The sequence below is a fragment of the Lycorma delicatula genome, chromosome 7, assembly GCF_047948215.1.
Source record: "Lycorma delicatula isolate Av1 chromosome 7, ASM4794821v1, whole genome shotgun sequence".
Classification (NCBI taxonomy): domain Eukaryota; kingdom Metazoa; phylum Arthropoda; class Insecta; order Hemiptera; family Fulgoridae; genus Lycorma; species Lycorma delicatula.
The window spans coordinates 144,216,027-144,241,186 of record NC_134461.1 but is presented as its reverse complement, the minus strand read 5'-3'; the positions used below and the strand labels follow the sequence as shown (position 1 = coordinate 144,241,186).

At 29.4% G+C, this 25,160-nt stretch overlaps 1 protein-coding gene across 8 annotated transcripts in view; it reads left to right on the top strand.

Moving 5' to 3' along the window:
• Positions 1–25,160, top strand: part of LOC142327298 (death-associated inhibitor of apoptosis 1-like) — a 127,484-nt gene that overhangs the window by 80,550 nt on the left and 21,774 nt on the right. Inside the window, exon 1 of one of the 8 annotated variants that reach the window (XM_075370212.1) lies at positions 10,400–10,755. The exons of 3 other annotated variants lie outside the window; for them this stretch is intronic. Coding sequence is in view for 1 of the 5 variants with exons in the window: in XM_075370210.1 (XP_075226325.1) it covers positions 20,165–20,185 (21 nt within the window). In the remaining 4 variants the exon portion in view is untranslated. 4 more of the 8 variants (XM_075370213.1, XM_075370214.1, XM_075370210.1 and 1 more) reach the window with 4 other exon arrangements.

Sequence of the window (25,160 nt, the reverse complement as noted above, 5' to 3'; positions counted from 1 at the left end):
AGAGCTCAAGTTTTTCGGTGGTATAAAATTTTTAGTGAAGGCAGAACGAATGTTGAAGATGAAGACCGCAGTGGACGACCATCAACCTCACGGGCAGATGTCAACTTGACCAGGGTGCGTGAAATCGTACGATCTGATCGAAGATTATCCGTGAAAATGATTGCAGAAGAACTCAACATCAATCGAGAAACGGTTCGTCTAATATTAACTGAAGATCTTGGTACGAGAAAGATTTGTGCAAAAATGGTCCCCAAAAATCTCACACAACAACAGTGAGAAACACGGAAAAATGTGGCAGCCGATCTGTTAGAGCAAACGGAAATCAATCCGGATTTGTTGAGCCGTGTTATCACTGGTGATGAAGGTTGGTTTTTTCAATACGATCCAGAGACAAAACGCCAAAGTTCGCAATGGTGCTCAAAGGGATCACCCAGACCAAAAAAAGCTCGCATGTCAAAGTCAAAAGTGAAATGCATGCTGTGTGCTTCTTCGATTCCAAGGGAATTGTTCATAAAGAGCGGGTGCCTCCTGGACAAACAGTTAACCAATATTTCTACAAATAAATTTTAGAAAGACTTCGTAAACGAGTTCTTCGTGTCCGTGCCAACATTGCTGATAATTGGATTCTGCATCACGATAATGCGCCAACCCATACTGCTCTGTCAGTACATCAATTTTTACCTCAAAACAAATTTCAGTACACCACAGCCACCTTATTCACCAGATATCGCTCCGTGCGACTTTTTTCTATTTCCAAGAGTCAAAATGGCGGTCAAGGGACACCATTTTCAAACAACACAAGATGTCCAAAAAGCTGTGACGAGGGTCTTGGAGGATATTACAGAAGATGATTTCCAGAAATGATACCATCAATGGCAGAAGCGCTGGAATAAGTGTGTGCAATCAGAGGGCAACTACTTTGAAGGAGACAACACTAAACATGACTAAAACGGTAAGCAACTTTTTTTTTCACATCAGTCTCATTACTTTATTGTCGCACCTAAATATTACTTTCACTTTCAAAATCGTTTGCCTTTAAAACGGTAATAATTAGTATTTTCTGAAAATTCTCGATCTCCATTTTAGTGATATCCTGCTGCAGTTCCATACGGGAAAACAGTATTATTAAAGCGATTGAACAATTTTCTCATAGACTGAGATCTAGGGAAGATCACGGGTTGCCACATTAGATTAATTATCAATCGAAATCAATAAAAATCAAAATTTAAAGATTTCTGTGCCCATCCCAACCGCCGTAGGGGAAGACACCCGCCGTATGACGATTCCGGTTGCCACCCCCTCCCGTTACTAGCCCTGATGGCCCTGTAACTTTTTACATCTCACAGTAATAAGCCAGGTCTCGTTGGAATGGCACGGATGTAAATGCCTTGTTAGACATTTGCATCAGTGAGTTAATGACTCGGCCTTCACCTTCGCTGTAGGCTTTTTTGGACAATCTTTACTATCCTACTTCGTCGCCCTCTGAACTAGTTAACCGAGTCGGCGGAATTTCTATGCTCAAAACGAAGTATATGCTTCTGAAGGGCGCAGACAAATTATCATACAGTCGTAACCCCCACATTAAATATAAAGGCTGTGGGCCAGAACTCGGGCAATCCTGAAACTTAGAGCTCAAGGAGAAGATCGGTCACTCACAAGCGGCGAGTCAATCTGGCGTGAGCCGCATTGTCGGACCGTGTGGGAGTTCCTTGATGCAGCTACCCTTGAAACATGGTCGGCCATCGACCAATAGTTCCAGCGGCTATAAATGATGAACAGGCACGTGCTGGCATCCAGCGACCTAGGCGTGACAGCGAATTGGTGTTCTTAGAATTTGTAAATTTTACATTTATGACGGTCATACATTGTAGTATAGACGGAGTGCGCCTACCCAATTTAGTTTAATATATGACAAGTGAACGGCTGGATACAAAGAAAATGGTGTATTGTACCATGCTTACACCGTTCACCCTATTGGATTAGCTCTAGGAGCTAGTTAGGAGACTGATCGCATAAACCTTTCCGAGGCGGAGTAGCCTTTCGTGGCGCAGACATTAGGTCTTATGCTTTACGGCGACCGAATGGGGTGGTGACGGAAGTAATGCCAGTAAACCAGTTAAGTATTGATATATGTTCCGTAGAGATTCAAGTTGGATTGCAGCTAATTCTTATAACCTGCAAAGGAATAAATGTATCCAAGATACCACACAACTTGTCGGTAAAATTTCTAATTATATTATCGATATCGGTAGCAAAATAAATCTCCTGAAAATTTAGTTCTTCTTAATTCTTCTTCTGCGTAGTCGCTTTTAGAATAACTGCCAACTCGTCTAATCAGGGAATCTAGCAGATTACTTTTCTACACCTATCAAAAAAAGATCACGTCGCAAATCTATAAATACCAAGAATCCTTTTCTATAGTCATTTTAGCACCAGCATTGGTTAAAACCAGATCCAAAATGGATTTTCTAGGGAGTAACTGTTTGGCTGATCAAGATTCATAATTTTAAGAAAATCAAAGATAACCTTGGCTTCTTTTTTTTATAGAAGAATTTCCTTAGTTTACATCAAGGATGAACTGAACCACAAGGCTGTAATGAACTACCGATCATTATTTTTTGTACTTTAACATAAGAAGGTAAGAAAACTTGAAGGATTAACTAATGTTTAAATCCTTTTAAGATATTCTTCTAAGATGTGGACAAATCCAGAAACTGATGGAAGCAATAATTTGAGTAAATGTATACCGCACATTTTCACAAGTCAGCTTGACTTTGATTTTCAACAAGTCTAGACTTCAGTTTAAATAAGACTTCAGTTATTTTCGGACTAGAAAATACCGCTATCAGAGATCATATTCTCAATCAGGATTTTTCTTTTGTTCTTCTTTAATATTAAAAATGTGTTTACTAGGCGGTCGGGGTTTTTTTTTTTGTTAATTTATATCTTTTTTAAATGTTTTTTTCCCTAGACATTCAATCGAAGTATTTTTGAATAATAATGTCATTTTTGGCCCGATAAATGGGTGCGAATTTTAGTAATTATTTAGGTTTTTACGAGCACCGCTTAAGAAACAGATTACATTTAGTATAGTCTTTCTCTAAAAACTAACTTTTTATTGATATATATATATATATATATATAAAATTACTAGCATAATTCGTGTATGTGTATATATAATTACAGCATCTCCGTTCCGGCTTCAACCACGCTATATGGTTACATTTGTGTGTCGACCAATATTTTGTCGCTTTGGACTCATTGTTATTTTTAAATTATAAAAGTTTTAGTTTCTATATAAATGTTAATGTTGTTATGTATATTTTTTCACATTTTTGTAACTTACGAAAACAATGAAACGTATTGTACAATAATAATTCACTATTAATTTTCTTCCTTTCTTCTTATGACCCCCGAAATGTTTACCGCAGTTCAGACCTCACCCGATCTTACGCGGCTTTTTTCTGACGCCGGACTTGCGCGCACGCGCGCACACACACAACTTAATTTAAAATTTCTCATTTTATTTAAATATGATATTTTTTGTTTATTAAATTCAGTGATTCTAACTAAAGCGCGCGCGCATACCGTATTTCATTCGCGTGGGTGTGGCGGTATTAGCGGCCACTTTAAATATTATTCATTTATTTAATTCTATTGCTTACCTGTGACGTCATAAAATAACAGATGACTACAACAGCTGTACTTCAGTGCTACCCTAGCGCTTCTTGTGGTGAGAGGGGTTTGATGCAGTATACTCATCTAGCCACTAGTTTATTTACAGAATTTTTTTGGGGTGGGGATGCAGTTTTTTAAAAAATGTTTTTGCAAATATTATTTTTCTTAATTGTTAACAAATCTGCCAAAAAAAAAGACATTAATTAGGCGAAATCTCGTGATACTGAGGGTGACCATGCTCTACAGCCTCTCCCCTTAGACGTTTTAAGTTGAAAATTTAATGACATCAATGTAGTAATCTGACCAAATTTGGTCAAAATCGGTCCCGTAGTTCTGGAGGTATAAGGTGATTTAAAGGGCGACACCGAATATAAACACGTACATACGAGCATCCGGAAAATTTACATCCGGTTTTTGGGTATTTTGGGTTCCTTAGGAGTCAAGATCCGATGAAAACCGTATGCCCAAATTGGACCGATTGCAGTAGTAGTTTCCCTTCTGAAGCTTTAGACGGAAAAGTAAGATATAAATAAATAACCTACAACTTCTTTTATTAAATTTAACGTCGTTGTAAATATCGATTGTCATTGTCTGTATCAATCGTTATCTATGTCAATATCGACTTCTTCAGATAGTTATTATGTGATTAAATATTATGGAAATAATAATAATATATAAACACACCCGGAACAAATAATAATAAAAAACTGTAAAATTTTCAACGAAATCGGATAAGTAGTTTTTGAGTTATTAGGAAACACACAAGACTAAGATTGTCCTTTATTTATACAGATTAAAAGTAAAAAAGAAACCTTTCACGATAATTTTCACGAAAGTATTTTGCGAGTAAAATATCTCACGAAAAATCGGATACTATCTAAGCCATGCCTTTTTTCATATCTACTTAAATTTATTTATCGGAATTTTTTAACGATTCTTATGACACTAGAATTCTTTTCATAATTACATTTATGATATTTTACATTTTTTTATGAAAAAGGAAATTTATTTTTCATTTAACAGAATTTAGTACTGCGTTAATAATATTTGATACAAATGCTATTACATTTTTTGTCGGATAAAATAAGATTAACATTCTTGTGAAAGATTCACATTCCGAGTATATATAGTATATAATATACGATTAAAATATCAACAACATAAATTATTGAAATTCAAAAATAAAGCTTTTCAAATATCTTTTAATTTTTTGACAGATCAAGAGAAAAATAATTAATTTTTTTTATTAGCATATGCTAGTTTTTTAAATTATTTTATATTATTACAAAAATAATGTAGTTTTAGGTAGTTTAGCTGTTAGTGAGGAAGTGTAAAAGCAATATCGTATACTCACTGCTTTTTTTCTCTTGGAAGAAGACAACGCGAACATTTTGATAAATGTAGAGGTCATAAGTACACAATGCTAGCACGAACGGGTAGGTAGGAGTAGGTGTGTTGGAATGTGTACTCATTACAGGTAACCTAACGTGAGAGACAACAGTGGGGATGTTCAGCAGAGCCGGTACGGTCACGGCAAAGGATGTTGTACTTTGTAGATATACCAAAGAGTATAATAAAGAGATAGGAAAAGCTTTTTTTATCGTTGCGTTTTCGTTTTATTCCTCTCTCGCTTTTTTATTTTCTCTTCCTCTTTCTATTCTAGATTAAGAAAAAGGATAGCAATATAGGAACAGAATCAAAATAAGAGCAGCTGTAAGTTCGATTGGTTCGTGCCTTAACACCTGCCTTAACACGATGTATCCTGTAGCAAGGTTTAAGCAATAAGCAGCTGCTGCATTCTCGATCAACATCTGTGAAAAAGATATCTTTTCACCTGCCTGATGATCAACTTCTTGGTATAGTTTAAAATATGAGACACAAATACAGAAAGAATATTGTTCGATGCTGAAATCGCCGGAACAATGAGAACGCGTGTGCTGTGAATGTGAAGGAATGTTTATAACGCTTCAATATATTTCTTTTATAAAGTTTTTTTTTTTTTGTTATATATTAATACTATTTTACCTTTCTTTGGAATACATTTAGAAAAATGTAATTTATTCTTTGAAGACTACATGAATTTGCCGTCTTAGTATTTATTGAAATTTATTTACTCGGTGAAACCTAATTTTAACTAAGTTAAAAAATGTAGGTGATTAGAACATTTTTTTTTTTATTAATACATTCAGTACTTAAGTTTTTCCTTTGTTACGTAGAACTAGTTCTGGTATTCCCGTTACAAGTTTCCTGTAGTAACTTGAATGGAAAATTTACTTAACGAAAAGTTAAATGGGCTATATAAACGACCAGAAAAAAAAAATTTGTCAAAGTTTTTTATTGGATGTAACACAGTAATATATAAAACTTAATTTCAATTTGATTAAACTCGTTTCACAAAAAAATAGTTATTTCCTTTACAGATCTCAAAACGTTTACGTGTTTTATAAATTTTTCTTTGTTTTTATCAAAGATAATTTTATGTTTTGCGTTCATGCTCAGATCTATTAACTGTGTTATAGATTTAAATAAAACTAAAAAAGTCATTTTAAATAAAATTTAAAATTGGCTTTAAAAATATAGTTAAAAGTAGAAATAAATAGTTTTGCCAAGTCTTTTTTTTAAAGTTAGTTTAAGTTAAGAATTAAGTTGGCGTCTATATATGTTTGTATTTTTCCTAATGTGTACGTTCCAATCTGTTCAACTAATAAACAATGAACAACCTTCCCAAGGTCCAATCAGATGAAGATGACGTGTAAATGAGGTATAGTCTTGTACAGACTCAGGCTGACCATTCTTGACAAATGTGGTTCATTGAACCCCAACCACCAAAGTACGTCGGTATCCACTCTCTAGTATTCAAATCCTTATAAAATCAACTAATATTTACTGGGATTTGAACCTCAAAACCTTCGAATTCGAAAATTAGCTGTTAAACAGGTGATTTTGTGACGAGTTTACCACTAGACTAGGGCGGTCGGCTATTTTGTTTGTTTGTTACTTTGACAATAATTTTAAAAAAAGTGCAAATTAAAAGAATGAAAATTCATCTATTTAATATTTTGTTGTAAATTTACTTCATTTTTTTTAATGTAATAAAACCTTTTCATAAAAATATTTCTGTAATATGTTACTTTTTTGTAATTTATTTATTATCTTTCCGATAATATTAATGAACAGCATCCAATTACGTATATTATTCTCTTATTTTTATGATAATAAATGAATTTTGTAGCGTACACAAAAATGCTACGTATGATCGGAATTCAAACCCAGAACCTTCTAGATGAAAGATTTGTGATATTGTATATGTTATTCTAATTTTACATAATCTTTGTATTAAAGTTATCTTTACCTTTGTTAGATCCTAACTATACAACCGGGCAGGTCTAGTGGCGAACGTGTCTTTCCAAATCAGCTGATTTGGATGTCAGAGAGTTCCAGCGTTCAAGTTCTAGTAAAGGCAGTTACTTTTATACGAATTTGAATACTAGATCGTGGATACCGGTTTTCTTTGGTGGTTGGGTTTCAATTAACCACACATCTCAAGAATGGTCGAACTGAGACCGTACACGACTGGCACTTCATTTGTACTCATACATATCATTCTCATTCATCGTCTGAAGTTAAATCTGAACGGTAATTCCCGGAGGCTATACAGGAAAAAGAAAGATCCTAACTAAAAGCTTAATGTAGAATATTATTTTAGGAATTTTTGTTTGTATTCAGTTAATATTGCGATTTTACTTTTCCATTAAAAACAGATTAATTAGGATACAAAATGAGTTTTCATATAAATTTACATCTTTTGTAATTTTAATTATTAATTTATCAATATTCATTTGATAATTTTTATACGAGTATATTTATGTTTTTCATGATTTTTACATTTTATTCATTGTCAACCTTAGTTGGTTTGCTTAATAAACTTTTCTTTTTCAGTTTTTAACTATTAAACTTCTTTCCAAAACCAAATTAACTAACTCAAGACGCAAGCGTCTTGATGTTTATTTTTTCATTTTCGAAAATTCTGACGTCTCTCGGTCTTGTTTTCTTAATTAATTTGTAACTACAATGGAATTGAATTCACTTATTTTTACTAGAGGAAAATGGATTTTTATAGATGAAAGATAATACTATAGTCATAACAGTATACGGTGCAAACGAATTAAAAGATTGTGGCGGTTAGTTTTTTGCATACATTACAAAATTGGGGTAGGTAATCAAAATACAAAATGGGTAGTACAAAATTGGGGACTTGCTTCGGATATAAAAACAAATGAATGTTTCATGTAATATCCATTCCAAAAACATATAGTCACGTACACACCTCTTTGTTTTCACTATTGTTATAAATATCTTCCAGATTGATTAGCTTTAATTGTCGAAGCAACTAAAATTTGTGTAGGGGTTTATGCAAAATTGTGATCTTTGGATAATTTAACAATAAGAAAAAACGTTTAGAAGTAAATAAAATAATAAAGGCCCGTTCATTTCAAATTTTATCAGAACATCAAACTTGACACCTTCTTTTAGCTATATTTCAAAAGTTCTCATTTTCCTTTTTAATTTTACTACTGCTCATTACTAAAACAAGAATTCTTAAGTTAAAAGTTAGGTTAAGTTAAAAGTTGGTATGTATTACCAAAATAAAATTCTGCATCTGCAATGTTTGGTTTCTTAGTTTTATTATCTAATATTATTATTTAATTTCTCATCTTCATTTCTATGAAATTTTATTATCTTTGTTTTAATCTTGTTCAAGTTCAGTTTGAATTAAATATTTACATAGTATTGAATCGACATTTACTTATTGTTAAGTAATTTCTTAAGTAATTACTTAGGCATTATACTTCACTTAATTAGTAACACATTAATAATAATACATGAATCTTTTTTGTAAAATAATACATTTTAATCATTACAACTTTCATTATTTTTTACTAAAAAATATGTAATTATGTGTTTTTACATGTTGCTGATGATGTGGTGTATACTACGAAATCGTTTTACCAAAATAAATAAATACAAGTAGAAAAATAGAAGAAAAGTCAACGTATAAAGTTGTATTTTTTTTTCAAGCTACGTATAAGAATAAAATTTACCGGCATTTAAAGATTGTGTGCATTTATTAAAAAGATTACCAAAGGAAGATTTCAAACACTTAAGATAATAGTAATCTTGAAATTGAATTTGTGTACAAATTGAATTTTTCGTATTTAACCTATGCTGATTTCAAAAATTAAAATATCGGGTGTACAAGTAAAGTCTATCAGGGTTTAATTTTTATAATAATATTTTTTGGATGAATTGTACAGTGTTGATTTAAGGCTAGAATCAAAAAGCAAAGTTTTATTTATGCGCATGCGCGTAAATCGCTCTTCTATCTTTCCACTTGACAGCGCCACTCGCAAAGATGGCGATTCCTGAACAAAAAGAATTTTTTGTTTTACAGTTTGCTAAACGTGAATCCGTAGTTAAAGTTGTGCGTTTTGTAGAAAGTGTAATTGTGATCCTTCAGACGACAATAACATTTGTTGGTGTAAATCGGATGTCTGTGTAAAGGGAAGTGTACGGGATGACCGAAGATGTCTGAAGAAAATGTAGACTTGTCTTCGAGTCTTTCCTTCGTAGTCCTAAAAACATTTGTTAGGAAAATCGGCCACGATGATATCTGTGATGACAGTGTGGAATGTTTTAAGGGAACGCTTACATATACTTCTATACCGTTTACAATTGTTACAGGCTTTGCCTACCGAATACGCGATTGAAATGTTGGAGCATGAAGATGACAACTTCCGTGATCGTATTGTGTTTAGCGAGTGGAAAAGTTAACATCCATAATGTCCGTATCAGGGTCAGAAAATCCCAATCTACACTTACAATACAAAAAGTATTCCCTAAAATTAAATGTTTTGTGTGCGATATCCCGATGGAAAGTTTACGGGCTGTTCTTTTTTGTTGAAGCGAGCGTATAAGAGTTGCTTATTTAGTTATGATGCTTACACGGCTCTTCCTCCCCACAGCAAGATGAATAACAAATTTTTATTTGGCAACATGTTGCATCTTCTCACCGGCATATCTCTGTACGGGATCGATTAAATGACGTTTTCTTCGACTTCTGAATCGGCCGGAACGGGTTCAATGACAGAGCATGTTTGCGGTAACCTCTAAGGTCTTACAATTTTTTCCATTATAATTCCATACAATTTTTTCCTTTATAAAAGGTTTTATAAAGGATTTGTATATGCGCCTCCGCTATTTACTGACCTAACCAATTCGGACATAGGATTGAAGCAGCTATCGCTTCCATTAATACATACTTGCAGGTTAAAGTACGGTACGAATTCTGCTCTCGGTCGGATGTGTACCGGCTGTCGTAAAAAGCGCTCAGATTGAAAAATTATGTAGACAACTAAGTGTTACACTTTAATTTTATTTGTAAATCATATTGAATAGCTTTAAATATAAGATATTATTTTTTTACACTCTGTACATACGGATAAATACGTATATAAGTTATTGCAGAAAAAATGATGTTCATTATTGAAACTATTTTTTTTTTTTTGTATGAGGTCATCCAGATATAATAATTTATTTTTTAATTATCGTTATACAATTACACGAAAAATAAATTTCTTAAATATTTTTGTTTACATGTTGTTATTTATTGGGAATTTTTTCTATAATTTATCAGTAAAGATTTTAGTTCAGTTCAGTTATTTTTCAGACTGTGAACGTAGTAACAGTTATGTAGCAGTTATCAGTTACAGTTTTATTATACATATACTTTTTCTCGATTGTCGGTCTGTGTTTAACCGCATTGTTATCAAAACTGACTAACGGACAAATAAAATTTTGTCGGCAGTAGTCATAAGCACTTCTCACCAATAACATGTAAATATATCTGTGTATATGTATAGTGAATTATATTGCAGTGAATATATATATATATATATACATATATATATAAGTACAAATATATATATGTTGTAGTAAATTAAAAAGTGTCTTTCATTTGCGTCTTAAAACTAATATTTCTGGAGGATTGCTGATCGTTTTTATTTACTAATCTAAAAAGTAAGTTATATCGAATTATTTACTGCATGTTTAAATAAACTATGAAAACTGTATTTCTTTATTTTGGTATGACATTTTTTTTACTCGAACTTAGTGAAGAACTAGGCACATATTTTCGCAATGATTTTTTTTTGTAATTTGCAGTACGATGTCTATACAAAAAATATATTATTTCCTGGCCTCCTCCTTGCAATAATTATTAATTACATTTTCTGTTTTTTTTTTCATTCTTTACGCCTTTGTTTTTAGCCTTAGGCTAAAAACAGTGAAATAATTCAGTTCTTCAATAATTTATTTTTTTTATTCGAAATTTTATGATAATTTTTTTGTAAATTGTATTGATCATTGTTTGATAAGGTTTTAATTTTTAGTATCCTCGTTATGTTTTCCTTTGTTTTTTAATTTTTAATTTAAATTTATTATTTTTAATTTAATTAAATTATTTTTTTTAGTTAACTATAATAAATATTTCGTTAAAAAATGTTTTTTTACTGAAAGTGTCATGGACAGCAATCTCTTTAATACATATTCAACTTAACTACATATTTTCAAGTTAAATAACAGTCCCACCAAATTACACTTACAGAAAAAAATTGTTACCTGGACTTTTATAAGTTGAAATGATAAAGGGGCTTATAATAAACGTAAAAAAAATAAATGCGTTAGCGGAGATGGTAGAGGGTTGATTTAGGGGGTTGAAAAGAGGTGGAAAATGGTATTATTACGATTTCCGGCCAAAGTTGACGTCAAAAAAAGTATCCAATACTTAACGTTTTTCTGAAGCCGTTTTCTATAAAAAGTGATAGCGGGAACGAAGCTGCACGTCCAATCGCCTCCCTTGTTTAGATCCTTCAGTACACAAAATTATTCGACTTAGATGTCTATAGCAATACTGCACAAAAATAAAATTTCAGGACAAACAATGAAACATAGTTTCTTTTGTATTTTTTCCGTATAATTGAATTGTATTTTTTTGTACATTTTACGTGTAATCAGTTTTTGAATTTAAAAAAAAAAAAAAAATTGATAACACATTATCAATAATTACTGAACAATTCATTATCGCAAGTCATTTTTTTACATTTTAAAGCATGTTTTGAATTTTGATTAGAATTTTTTTTTATTTTACCAAAAAGTATATGTCCAAACAAAAGAAATGAGCACCGCCAGAACTCTGTACGATGATTATTCTAAGTAGAATGTTTTTGTTAATTGTTTCGGACAGGAAAAAATTAATATCTCGGAAAGTTCTTGATTTTTTTTTAACAATTCAAATTTGTGGTTATTTAAGACACAGAAAGGTATACTTTCACCAAGTTTCGTCGAAATTAAATCATTTTAGCGTTAGATTTTTCGCATTTTTCTCGGAAATTTTGAGATTATTTTAAAAAAGACCTCTACAAAAGTTGTAGATTTTGTAGGATCGATCTACAAATTTTGTATTGGATACTTTTTTGAAGTCAACTTTCGCTGGAAATCGCAATGATACCATTTTCCACCCCCTTTTCAATCCTCCACCAGCTCTGCTCACGCATTTATTATTTTTTTTACGTTTATTTGAAACCCCTGTACCATTTCCACTTAAAAAAGTTCAGGTAATAATTTTTTCTCTTCTAAATGGGTTATTTCGATCGGTCTAATGTCACTACTTAAAAATAATACAATCAATAATAATGTCAATCACTACTTAAAAATAATACAATGTACAATAATAAAAAGAAGTATATAAATTAAGTTACTCTTCACCAGAGGAGAAACGTTTTTTAATAACAAAGAATAAAAAGTAATTGTAACCTATTATTTTAATCGCAATACTTTGTGAAATACAAAGAGATCGTTTGTATTATATAATAAAGGTCATTTAAGTACAAAGACAAATGATAATAAATAACAAAAAAATTTAATTAATTTAATTTTTTTTTTAAATGTGAACTGAGAAAGTGGAAAAGTATTGAGTATTTTTTTATTATTCGAAAAAAAAACAAACATAGAAAGTGAAACAAATATTAATAAAAGAGATTATTTAAAAATATAAAAATTCAAGTTGTAGAAATGATATCGCGAATTAGAACAATTTATTTATATACCATAAAATCTATGAGGTCGTTACACCAATTACAGAAGAAATAAGAAAGAAAAGTATAAAATTCTCTGGGCTCCTCTTGCGTTTGGAGGAATCAAGGAAAAGTAAACAACTCTTGGAAAGATTGCTAAAGCTAAAAACGCAACCAGTGTGGCTCGCTGAGGTGCTTCAAGACATCAAAGAAGCAGGCACTGCAAGATCTCAGAACAGAATCTGGAAATTATAACAACTTGCCCGGTGTTAAATTTGCAGAATAGTCTAAGAAAAAAACTGGGACGGTTTGGACAGAGCAATGGAAAAGGGTTTTTTCCAGGAAAATTAAAGAGTATTGGAAGATAAGAAAGACTAAACATAAATAGTCATTTATGTTTGGTCTTTCTAAACATAAATATTGGTCCTTCCGGGCCATAACAAAATATATATATATATATATATATATATATATATATATATACACAGGTGTCCCACAAAGAAACTTAAAGGACATGTTGTACTGATGAAAATAGTGATAAAAGTTCATGTAAACATAAGTCTGGAAACGCTTTGTTTTCGAGTTATGGGTAGCGAAAGATTTCACAGAATAATAGGATTTTTTGTCTATTTTTCGTCTGTTTTGCTTCAATAAAAAAAAACAATTTTTAAAAGACACCGAATTTTGTGTTTTATGTTGGATTCTTAAGAACTACTGGAGTTACCCAATTCTGGGAACTGTTTTATCCTATTTCGTTGCTCAAATAACATAAGAAACCATCAACTTTACTCCTTAATTTTGGTCCCAAAAATTACAGTCGGGCTTCTTTTTATTATGAGTCGAATTCTAGGCGAAATTTTTCGTTAGCCGTAACTCAAAAACAAAGCGTTTCCAACAATCCTTAAAATCACAATTTTGAAAGTGAAATTTAGAGGTGAACTTTCTGAACCATTCAAAATAAAATCAGGACTTTGGAAAAGGTCATGAGAGAATGGACTAATGAGATTGGTACCGTCAATCTTAAATTGCCTTGCATTCATTGATGACCTTGCTTTACTTGCAAACAATGTGGAAGAAGCTCAAACACAAATCAAAGAATTGGGAATGATAGCAACGAAAACTAGATTGTTGATCTCATTCAAGAAACAGAAATTATAACCACTTTTAAAATAGAATCTCCAGTTCTCCGATTAAATAATAACAAGAAATTAAAAATAGTCAACAAATTTAAATACCTTGGCGTATTAATAATTTGGAATCTTAAAGAAAAAACAACAACGGAAAATAGAACAATCAAACTTAAAAAAGTTCAAGGATTAACATGGTCCATGTACAAAATAAAATCTATATTAATAAACACTAAACGATACAAAGTTGTAAAACCAAAAACCAAATACGCCTGTGATACCCTATTCAGTTTAAACTCAAAATCTACAACCGATAAACTTCAAATAACTGATAGAAGAGTCCTCAGAATCATTCTAAACAATAAACTCCAAGCCCAAAGAAAATGGTGGTTAATTCCTGACAAGATTCTCTACACCATGTTAGAATCAATCATTGATACCATGAGAAAACTTAGACAAGCATACTATGGACATATATTAACGGATGCCAGAGACCAGACTGATAAAACAAATCTTCAATAAAATAGAGTTACAAAATGAAGAACATCTGCAGTTGGTTTAAGGAGATTGAAGACCTAGTATCATTCTGTTTTTATTTCTTACATTTAATTTCCTTATATCATCAATGTTGTAGTTATTTATCAGTCTTCATTAAGTAAAATTGTGGAAGGAGCTTGTTCCTAAGCAGATAGCAGGTTTTGTTTTGGACCACCTTACTATCATTCCACAATGTCAATATGGTTTCCTTCTTGACAGATCTATTGTATCCAATCTATTGACTGCTGTGTATGACTGAGCTCAAGTAATTTAAATCAAAACTCAATAGATGTTATTTACCTGAACTTTGAGTGGGATTTTGACAGGGTTCCTCATGCTAGATTACTCCACAAATTGGAACATTACAGAATTTGTGACCCATCTGCCAATGGATTAAGGAGGTTTTAACCAATTGTATCTTCTTTATTAAATTACCTTCTGCTAAGTCGCATAAATTTTGATTTGCCTGCAGAGTTTCTCAAGGAACATGATTTTGCTTATAATCTACGTTTCCAATATCATTAATGGATTGCCGTCTTGACTTTGTACGTATGCAAATTACTAAATTATACAATTTGGACCTATCACATGCCAATCTTCAATTAATTTGTACTGTATTTCAAAATAGTCTGAAGAATGGATGCTGTGATTAAATATCTCTTAAGTGGATGGTTTTACACCTGGAACTTGGAATAACATCCTCCATGGTAACTGTTTGTATGCCAATGTTCAGTCTGACTAAAGATCTTGGTGTTACTGTTTTGCTGACCTAAAATGGTCATATCACAATTGTCAACTTATTAAGTAAGCTAATTGACTTTTGTTCCTGATCTTGGAGGCTTTTCAACCAATGGCGCCTTTGAACCCTGGATCTTCCCACATTGGCATATCGATGATGTTGTGGAGATCTCATTGAAATTTTTAAGATTTTAAATGGGCACTATTCAACTTCAATTCACTCTTTACAAGAAATTTTGACTATCAGACTCATGGTCACACATTTGAGCTTACTAAGGAAAGATTTCATACAACTATAAAGCAGCATTTTCTCTCTATTTAAGAGCGGTTAATCTTTGGAACCTATTGTCTGAAGACGTTGTTAGTGCTCCATCTCTTGTCAATTGGATAAGATATTGCAAGATTCATTGGTAATTACTTCGACTTTTGAATTCTCATTGGTGTACTGACTTTTTCTTTGTTTGATACTGTATTGTATTCTCTTTTGTATGTCTGCTTGTCTAAGGCTCTCAATAAAATGCTTTAGCCTATTTATATAAAAATAATCATTTTCAGATTTGTTGTTGGAGGTGATTATTTGAAATGTGAGTCTAGACTGATCATAAAGTTGTTTTCCATGATATATAACATACAGGTTGGTAACTTTGTATGTCACCAGGTGATGATTATACCTCTAATCTGTTGCTTTTATTTATTAAATAAAAGGCCAGGTTTATTAGAAATTAGTGTTATTTTCATGAGTTCAGTTAGAAATTCACCAAAAATACACGTTCCAAGAACTATTCCTCAGGTAAATGGCAACTTGTCGAAGAAGAAAACTGACTTTCTTGACTAAACATCAAGAAAACAACTCAGAAAAACTTTGTAACAAGTTATCTTAAAACTTATGTCCTAATCAAAAAACTTACCAAAACTATCTGTCTCTGTTTTCAGTTCCATTTGCATTTGTATACTAACACATTCAGATATTAGACACTAGTAATATGTCTTTCTTCAATTGAATACTAGCTTGTTTGCTATTATAAATAAATACTACAGGCAAATCATAATTCTAACTGAACTCATGAAAATAACACTAATTTCTAATAAACCTGGCACTTTATTTAATAAATAAAAGCAACAGATTAGAGGTATAACCATCACCTGGTGACATACAAAGTTACCAACCTGATTGTTATATATCATGGAAAACAACTTTATGAGCAGTCTACAGACTCACATTTCAAATAATCACCTCCAACAACAAATCTGAAAATGATTATTTTTTATAAATAGGCTATAGGTTTATATATATATATGTATATTAACTTAAAAAGATTAATTCTTTTTTTGTTACTGTATTTGTCCATATTTTCCTCTGTACAAATTATGTCAAAGACAAAAGTATAAAAAGTTTACCACCAGGAGTACAGAATTCAATAATGTTTTTTACATTATGCTTGTTATTATATAAAAGCGCTTTCAATGGTTTCCCTCATCATCAGTTAATAAAATCTATTCTTTTTTAAAAATCACACATTAAAAAATTAAAACTTAAAATTGTAAACGTAAAAATATGTAGGCATAAAAGTTAAAAAGATTAAAACTTTTTTTATATGTGGCTAGAGCCACTTGTACAGAACTTTATTGTGTATTCTATTTTACAATAGAGTACACAGTAAATAAATAAATAAATTATATATATATATATATATATATATATATATATAAAATGTGTTGTACAACGCAAACGAAAGGTTTATATTCAGAGGAAAAGGTTTGAATCTTTTTACACAGTATTAAAAATCGTTTCTTTTATTGTAATTTTTATTAATGTAACGTTATTGGTATTTATTTTACAAATTTAGCATAAATTTCTTAAGTATTTAGAAATTTAATTTCGTTTACGGAATAAAATCGGACATCGTTATTTGTCTCTGACGGACCCCCCTAGATGTTTACGACGGCTTTCATCTCTTACAGACTTGGCAACTCCGACATACCATTCATTCACAGACACTTGACCCGATCGGAATTTTTTAAGTCTGTTGTTCAGATTTTCTATGATAAAAGGAATTATTATTTATAATACGGATCGCTACAAAAATTTGTTCATAAAATTTATAATTAAAAGAATAGAAAAAGAAAACAGTGACAGTTATTTACAATTTTTAAATGGAATTCACAAATCCGGCAACGCTGATAGAATGAATTAAAATACCAACTGCATTCTTTCCCCCACTATTGTGTGGTGATACCCTGGACTCAGTTCCCATGGCGCCTAGTTCCAAGTTTTTAGTTCGTGAAAGGGAAAAATTTTTTTCCCTGCCTCTATCAACAAGATTGTTTAATTAGATTGTGTGGTAGTTTTAATTCTGCCCGGTGGTCTTATTTAATCCCTCGCTTTTGCTTCGTAGATTAACTTGTTAAAACATTTTTTGACCTTAAGCTTTAATTTTAGACAAGCTGTGAACTTTTGTAAGCCCACAGAATCCTATTTCTGAAAAGCCTCCGAAAGTGTTTATTGATATTGCAATTCAAACTGCATTTTCATTTTTAGATTACAAAGTGTCGTCGTCTCAGCTATTATTATTAAAGGTTGTTTTTCTAAGGTTTGTTTTTTTACAAATGTGATTGTAGATACATTTTTTTTGGGATGCAAAATACTTATAATTTCTGAACGACCAATAATGGAAGAAACGGTTGAGTGATTGCTGGTCAACCTGGTTGAAAGAGTTTGCCCCACCAACGAGACGTATAACCCCCTACCAGCCAACGGAAGTTACGTTCGCTATTGGGCCTTGTCTGTAGGGAATTATTTTTACAATTAGTTTTCTACTTACAAAATTTTTTTGTGTTCGGTAATTTTTACAGTCTTCAATCTCTACTTCTTCCAGGTAAAATTTGTTAGCTGTATGTTTGTGTTATTAGGTGTAATACTTTTATTTCACTTGGCTTCATTTTGTATTTGAGAATGAATGAGGTCGATAGAGAACTGACTGTTGTATAGCTTTCCCACGGTCGTTTTGTTCACTTTTTATCAAGCTGTTTCATTTTGCAGTAAGTTTTTGTTTTTATTAAATTATTTTCATAAGTTCCTATGTGGGTATTAATGTATAAGTGTTTTGGTTCGTTGTTATATTTATTTTACTCTAACCAGCTGGAAGTGTTATCAATTAAGGTTTTTGTAGAATTTTTCCGTTCATTCATTGTTCTGTGGTAGATCGCAAACTTTTACGTATTATTTAAATGAATGTGTTGTAAAGTAATCTGATTATAATATATATTTATTCGTCTGTTGTGAATTGTGCTGATTAGTTTTTAGATCTTGGATATACTATGTAAGGTTAGGTAACCATCAAATCGATTTTCAAGGAAAGTAATTATGATGACTTGGCTTGTTCTTATGTCTACCTAACTACAAGCAGTTGTTTTAACATTTTCAACAATTCTAGCATCATTTTGGTTTAGTTAATGGTAGTAAGTGATGAAGTAGAAAATTATATCATTCGTGTGTTCGGTCGTATTTATTGAAATGGCAGTTAACATTTTATTTTAATTGCCTGCTTGATTAAGAACATAAATGTGCGATTGGTATTTATAAATATTCAAATTATTTTTTTTTCATTTCTTGAAGTTTAATTTGTATTAGAGTAGTAAATCTTTATTATAAAAAGGGCATGTATTTTTTGCTGCCGATTAGAACACTACCAAATTTCAATTTACTTGAAAATTGTTCTAAAAAAAAACATGAATATACTTACTTGGAAATGGTCATGGATTTTGTGTTTCAGTATACTTATGATTTACGATTGAAAAGTAAACTTCCATTAGTCCTTGTTTATAATTGTTAACTTCTTTTTTAATACAAGATTGATTTACTTTATGTAAACCATCTTGCATATTTAACATCAAACTTGCTAATTTTTAGAAATCATATTTCACAAATTTTATTGCCATTTTGTAGATGTTAATTTAGAATGTAGCCGTGAGAAATTCTTCCTTCATATGTTGGTTTTAGTTTGGTAGCGAATCCTTAATTTTATGTGTTCTGTTAATATAAAGTAAAATGTATTTAGATTTCTTCTTTCATCATTCATAGATTTACCTGCGAGTATAGGTTAGTTAAATTCAATTTAGTGGGTTAAAAAGTAATTGTCCTGTTATGATTGATAATAAAACTAACCGAAATGTTTTATAATGTTAAAAACTGATATTAAATAAGAATAAAAGCTATGTACTGGTAGATGTTTCGTTTGAAAACAGAAATTAAATTAACAGAATGAACAGATATTCATCACACTAGTTAGTACAGATCCTCTCTCCAGCTTGTCTTTCCAATAACTGAGTAAAGTAATTATTAAAATAATTTATTCTATTTTGATAAGAATTTTAATAAAAAATTTGAATGAGTGAGTTAGAACGTGACGTGTCAAGTGTTCCAATAATTGTTAAAAGAATGGTGAAAAAAATACTTGTGAAAATTATCATCATTTTTCAACAAATTATCAAACAATTAAATTACTATTTTTTTTCCCATTTGTTAAAAGTTCAAAGTATAAATTTCACATTTTGATTATTGTTCTTGTAGAAAAATTTGCATTGTGTGCTTCTAATAAGTGTATTTTTATTTTCAGTTTTTTAAATTAGTATTGTTTTTTTGATTTTCTGTTTGTAATTTTTTTTATAGGTAACGGAGGTTTTTTTTTACATTTTAATTCAGTTTTCTTAATTTATTTACTGTAATGGTGACTATTATTTCTTTTTCTTTAAATTGTTTAAATTTGTTGTTTAATTTAGGACAATTAAAAAAATCCAATTTGAGTGAATTTTTTTTGTTAGCTGTTTGTATATTATGGTTTATCTTACCCTTTTAAGTTTTTTAAATTTTAGTTTGTTTTTAGTGATGATACATTTGGAATTACCGTTTGAAATTTGTTTTAATGAAACATTACATGGCTGCCGAATTCTGAAATGACAAACTGGATTGAAAAAGTAATAATAGAAAATATAATTAATATACCTTATTATCAACTGATAGAATAACAGAGTTATCCAATTATAATTAAATATTAGTAATTAAAAATTACATAACAGTATGGTAATTTACGTATCAGTATTTCCAGAGTACCTTAAAAAAGGTTTGGTTTTTTTTATATACCATTAATGTATTTATTAGTTAAATAAATTTCATCGTGCACATTAAGAATAAAGAATATAAAAATATACCAATTCAGTTTCATAATTTCATGTTCACAATTTGGGAAATTTTGATTGATCATTTTATTTTTGATCTTTTGAATTTCTATTGACTATAATAATTATGATGTTTATAAACATTATGAAATTAAACAAATATGTTTAATTAAACATATTTGTTTAATTTCTCGCTCATACAATTTGTTAAAATGTAATTTGTATTTAATGATGATAAATTTGGAATTACCGTTTGAAATCTAGTGAAAACAGATTATTTAAGGCTGCTAATTCTGAAATGACAAATTACATTAATTAATTAAATATTAGCCGTATATAATTATAGCCAAAGTTGATACATTTTTTTGTGTGATTTTTTTTATTGACATTTTAACTAGTATGATGTTCATTAAATATAAAAAAATATATATATCCTTCATTTTTTTCCTTTGATAGAATTTATTGAGAATGAAAAATATAATTTGTATTTAGTGATGATAAATTTGGAATTACCGTTTGAAATCTAGTGAAAACAGATTACTTAAGGCTGCTAATTCTGAAATGACAAATTACATTAATTAATTAAATATTAGCTGTATATAATTATAGCCAAAGTTGATACATTTTTTTGTGTGATTTTTTTTATTGACATTTTAACTAGTATGATGTTCATTAAATATAAAAATATATATATATCCCTCATTTTTTTTCTTTGATAGAATTTATTGAGAATGAAAAATGTAATTTGTATTTAGTGATGATAAATTTGGAATTACCGTTTGAAATCTAGTGAAAACAGATTACTTAAGGCTGCTAATTCTGAAATGACAAATTACATTAATTAATTAAATATTAGCTGTATATAATTATAGCCAAAGTTGATACATTTTTTTGTGTGATTTTTTTTATTGACATTTTAACTAGTATGATGTTCATTAAATATAAAAAAATATATATATCCTTCATTTTTTTCTTTGATAGAATTTATTGAGAATGAAAAATATAATTTGTATTTAGTGATGATAAATTTGGAATTACCGTTTGAAATCTAGTGAAAACAGATTACTTAAGGCTGCTAATTCTGAAATGACAAATTACATTAATTAATTAAATATTAGCCGTATATAATTATAGCCAAAGTTGATACATTTTTTTGTGTGATTTTTTTTTATTGACATTTTAACTAGTATGATGTTCATTAAATATAAAAAATATATATATCCCTCATTTTTTTTCTTTGATAGAATTTATTGAGAATGAAAAATGTAATTTGTATTTAGTGATGATAAATTTGGAATTACCGTTTGAAATCTAGTGAAAACAGATTACTTAAGGCTGCTAATTCTGAAATGACAAATTACATTAATTAATTAAATATTAGCCGTATATAATTATAGCCAAAGTTGATACATTTTTTTGTGTGATTTTTTTTATTAACATTTTAACTAGTATTATGTTCATTAAATATAAAAAATATATATATCCCTCATTTTTTTTCTTTGATAGAATTTATTGAGAATGAAAAATGTAATTTGTATTTAGTGATGATAAATTTGGAATTACCGTTTGAAATCTAGTGAAAACAGATTACTTAAGGCTGCTAATTCTGAAATGACAAATTACATTAATTAATTAAATATTAGCTGTATATAATTATAGCCAAAGTTGATACATTTTTTTGTGTGATTTTTTTTATTGACATTTTAACTAGTATGATGTTCATTAAATATAAAAAAATATATATATCCTTCATTTTTTTCTTTGATAGAATTTATTGAGAATGAAAAATATAATTTGTATTTAGTGATGATAAATTTGGAATTACCGTTTGAAATCTAGTGAAAACAGATTACTTAAGGCTGCTAATTCTGAAATGACAAATTACATTAATTAATTAAATATTAGCCGTATATAATTATAGCCAAAGTTGATACATTTTTTTGTGTGATTTTTTTTTATTGACATTTTAACTAGTATGATGTTCATTAAATATAAAAAATATATATATCCCTCATTTTTTTTCTTTGATAGAATTTATTGAGAATGAAAAATGTAATTTGTATTTAGTGATGATAAATTTGGAATTACCGTTTGAAATCTAGTGAAAACAGATTACTTAAGGCTGCTAATTCTGAAATGACAAATTACATTAATTAATTAAATATTAGCCGTATATAATTATAGCCAAAGTTGATACATTTTTTTGTGTGATTTTTTTTATTAACATTTTAACTAGTATTATGTTCATTAAATATAAAAAATATATATATCCCTCATTTTTTTTCTTTGATAGAATTTATTGAGAATGAAAAATGTAATTTGTATTTAGTGATGATAAATTTGGAATTACCGTTTGAAATCTAGTGAAAACAGATTACTTAAGGCTGCTAATTCTGAAATGACAAATTACATTAATTAATTAAATATTAGCTGTATATAATTATAGCCAAAGTTGATACATTTTTTTGTGTGATTTTTTTTATTGACATTTTAACTAGTATGATGTTCATTAAATATAAAAAAATATATATATCCTTCATTTTTTTCTTTGATAGAATTTATTGAGAATGAAAAATATAATTTGTATTTAGTGATGATAAATTTGGAATTACCGTTTGAAATCTAGTGAAAACAGATTACTTAAGGCTGCTAATTCTGAAATGACAAATTACATTAATTAATTAAATATTAGCCGTATATAATTATAGCCAAAGTTGATACATTTTTTTGTGTGATTTTTTTTTATTGACATTTTAACTAGTATGATGTTCATTAAATATAAAAAATATATATATCCCTCATTTTTTTTCTTTGATAGAATTTATTGAGAATGAAAAATGTAATTTGTATTTAGTGATGATAAATTTGGAATTACCGTTTGAAATCTAGTGAAAACAGATTACTTAAGGCTGCTAATTCTGAAATGACAAATTACATTAATTAATTAAATATTAGCCGTATATAATTATAGCCAAAGTTGATACATTTTTTTGTGTGATTTTTTTTATTAACATTTTAACTAGTATGATGTTCATTAAATATAAAAAATATATATATCCCTCATTTTTTTTCTTTGATAGAATTTATTGAGAATGAAAAATGTAATTTGTATTTAGTGATGATAAATTTGGAATTACCGTTTGAAATCTAGTGAAAACAGATTACTTAAGGCTGCTAATTCTGAAATGACAAATTACATTAATTAATTAAATATTAGCCGTATATAATTATAGCCAAAGTTGATACATTTTTTGAGTGTGATTTTTTATTGACATTTTAACTACTCTGATGGTTCATGAAATAAAAAAATATATATATATTTATATGTGTTTCATCTTTTTCTTTGATACAGTTTATTAAAAATGAAAAATGTAATTTGTATTTAGTGATGATAAATTTGGAATTACCGTTTGAAATCTAGTGAAAATAGATTACCTGTGGCTGCTAATTCTGAAATAACAAATTGCATTGATAAATAAATAAATAAAAATGTAGTAGGGATATAGTAATTGTAACCAAAATTTAAACTGATAAAAAGGGAATGTTTCTTTATCAAAATTTTAACTTCGACTTTACCCATTAATAACCAAGTATTTATTTCATTGATGAATATTGGTAAAAATTTGGTTTGTCTTTAGTAATTTTACATTTGTAATTGCTGTTTAAATTTAGTGAAAACGATTAAACATATGGCTTTTTGTATAAATAATTAAATATATTTGTAAAATACTGATAATAGTTATAACAAATGGATATGATTGTATGGAGTTGGTTATGTTTAATTGATAGCAGGAAAATAAAATAAGTGAGTTTTTTAAGTGAAATCGTTTTGTTCTACTGGATTTTTCCTAAATTTTTGAATGAGAAAAATTGATTGTACATTTTAGCTTACCGAAAGCAGTTTTTCCTATTGGATAGCATCCTTCTGTTAAGTGCATTTGCTTAATTATGTGCATTCTTTTAGTTTTATTAAAAACATTGAAGATGAGATCATTTTAATAAAAAATTTTTGACATTTTGGAACCATACAATTATGTTGTTTGGAAGTGAAGGATGGACAATGAGAAAGAGGGAGAGGTATTGGATGAGGCTTTGGAAATGTGGATATGGAAAATGATATGAAAATAAGGTGAACACATAAAGTGAAAAATGATAACTAGTAAACAGGATTAAAGAAGAAAGAGCACTTACATGGGAAGTGCATAAAATAAAACAGAACTAGTTAGGACATGTGTTTTGAGTTAGTGAAATCTTGACAAACAGAAGGGTCAGTAGAAGGAGAACGGATGTGAGGAAAAAGAAGGGTGAAGCTCATAGAAAAGGTGAAGACTGGAAACTACAAGAAGTCAAAAGAAGGCTTAGGAAAGAAATGGATGGAGAGAAGACAGCAGTGGCATAAGGGAGCATTGTTGGTATCATCTGGGAGCAAATGTTATCTCATCTGGTGTTATCAACACCAAATGATTACATCTGACATGAGATGATAACATGACAAATGTTATTCAGTACTTATAAAAAGCAGTGGGTGTGGTACAATGATAAATACAATATTTTTTGAAGTTATTCTTTATTAATTGTGTTGACATAATAATTAAAAATATAATTTATCTTTAGTAATGTTACAGTTAGAATTATCATTTGATGTAGAATAAAGAAAGATGTATACTCTGAATTAGGGACTGTAGTATACTCTGAATTTGGGAAGGGAAATTGGACTTACAAGCTGTTATTAGGTGAATGTAACAGAGGTATGTTTAATTATATTTTTATTGTA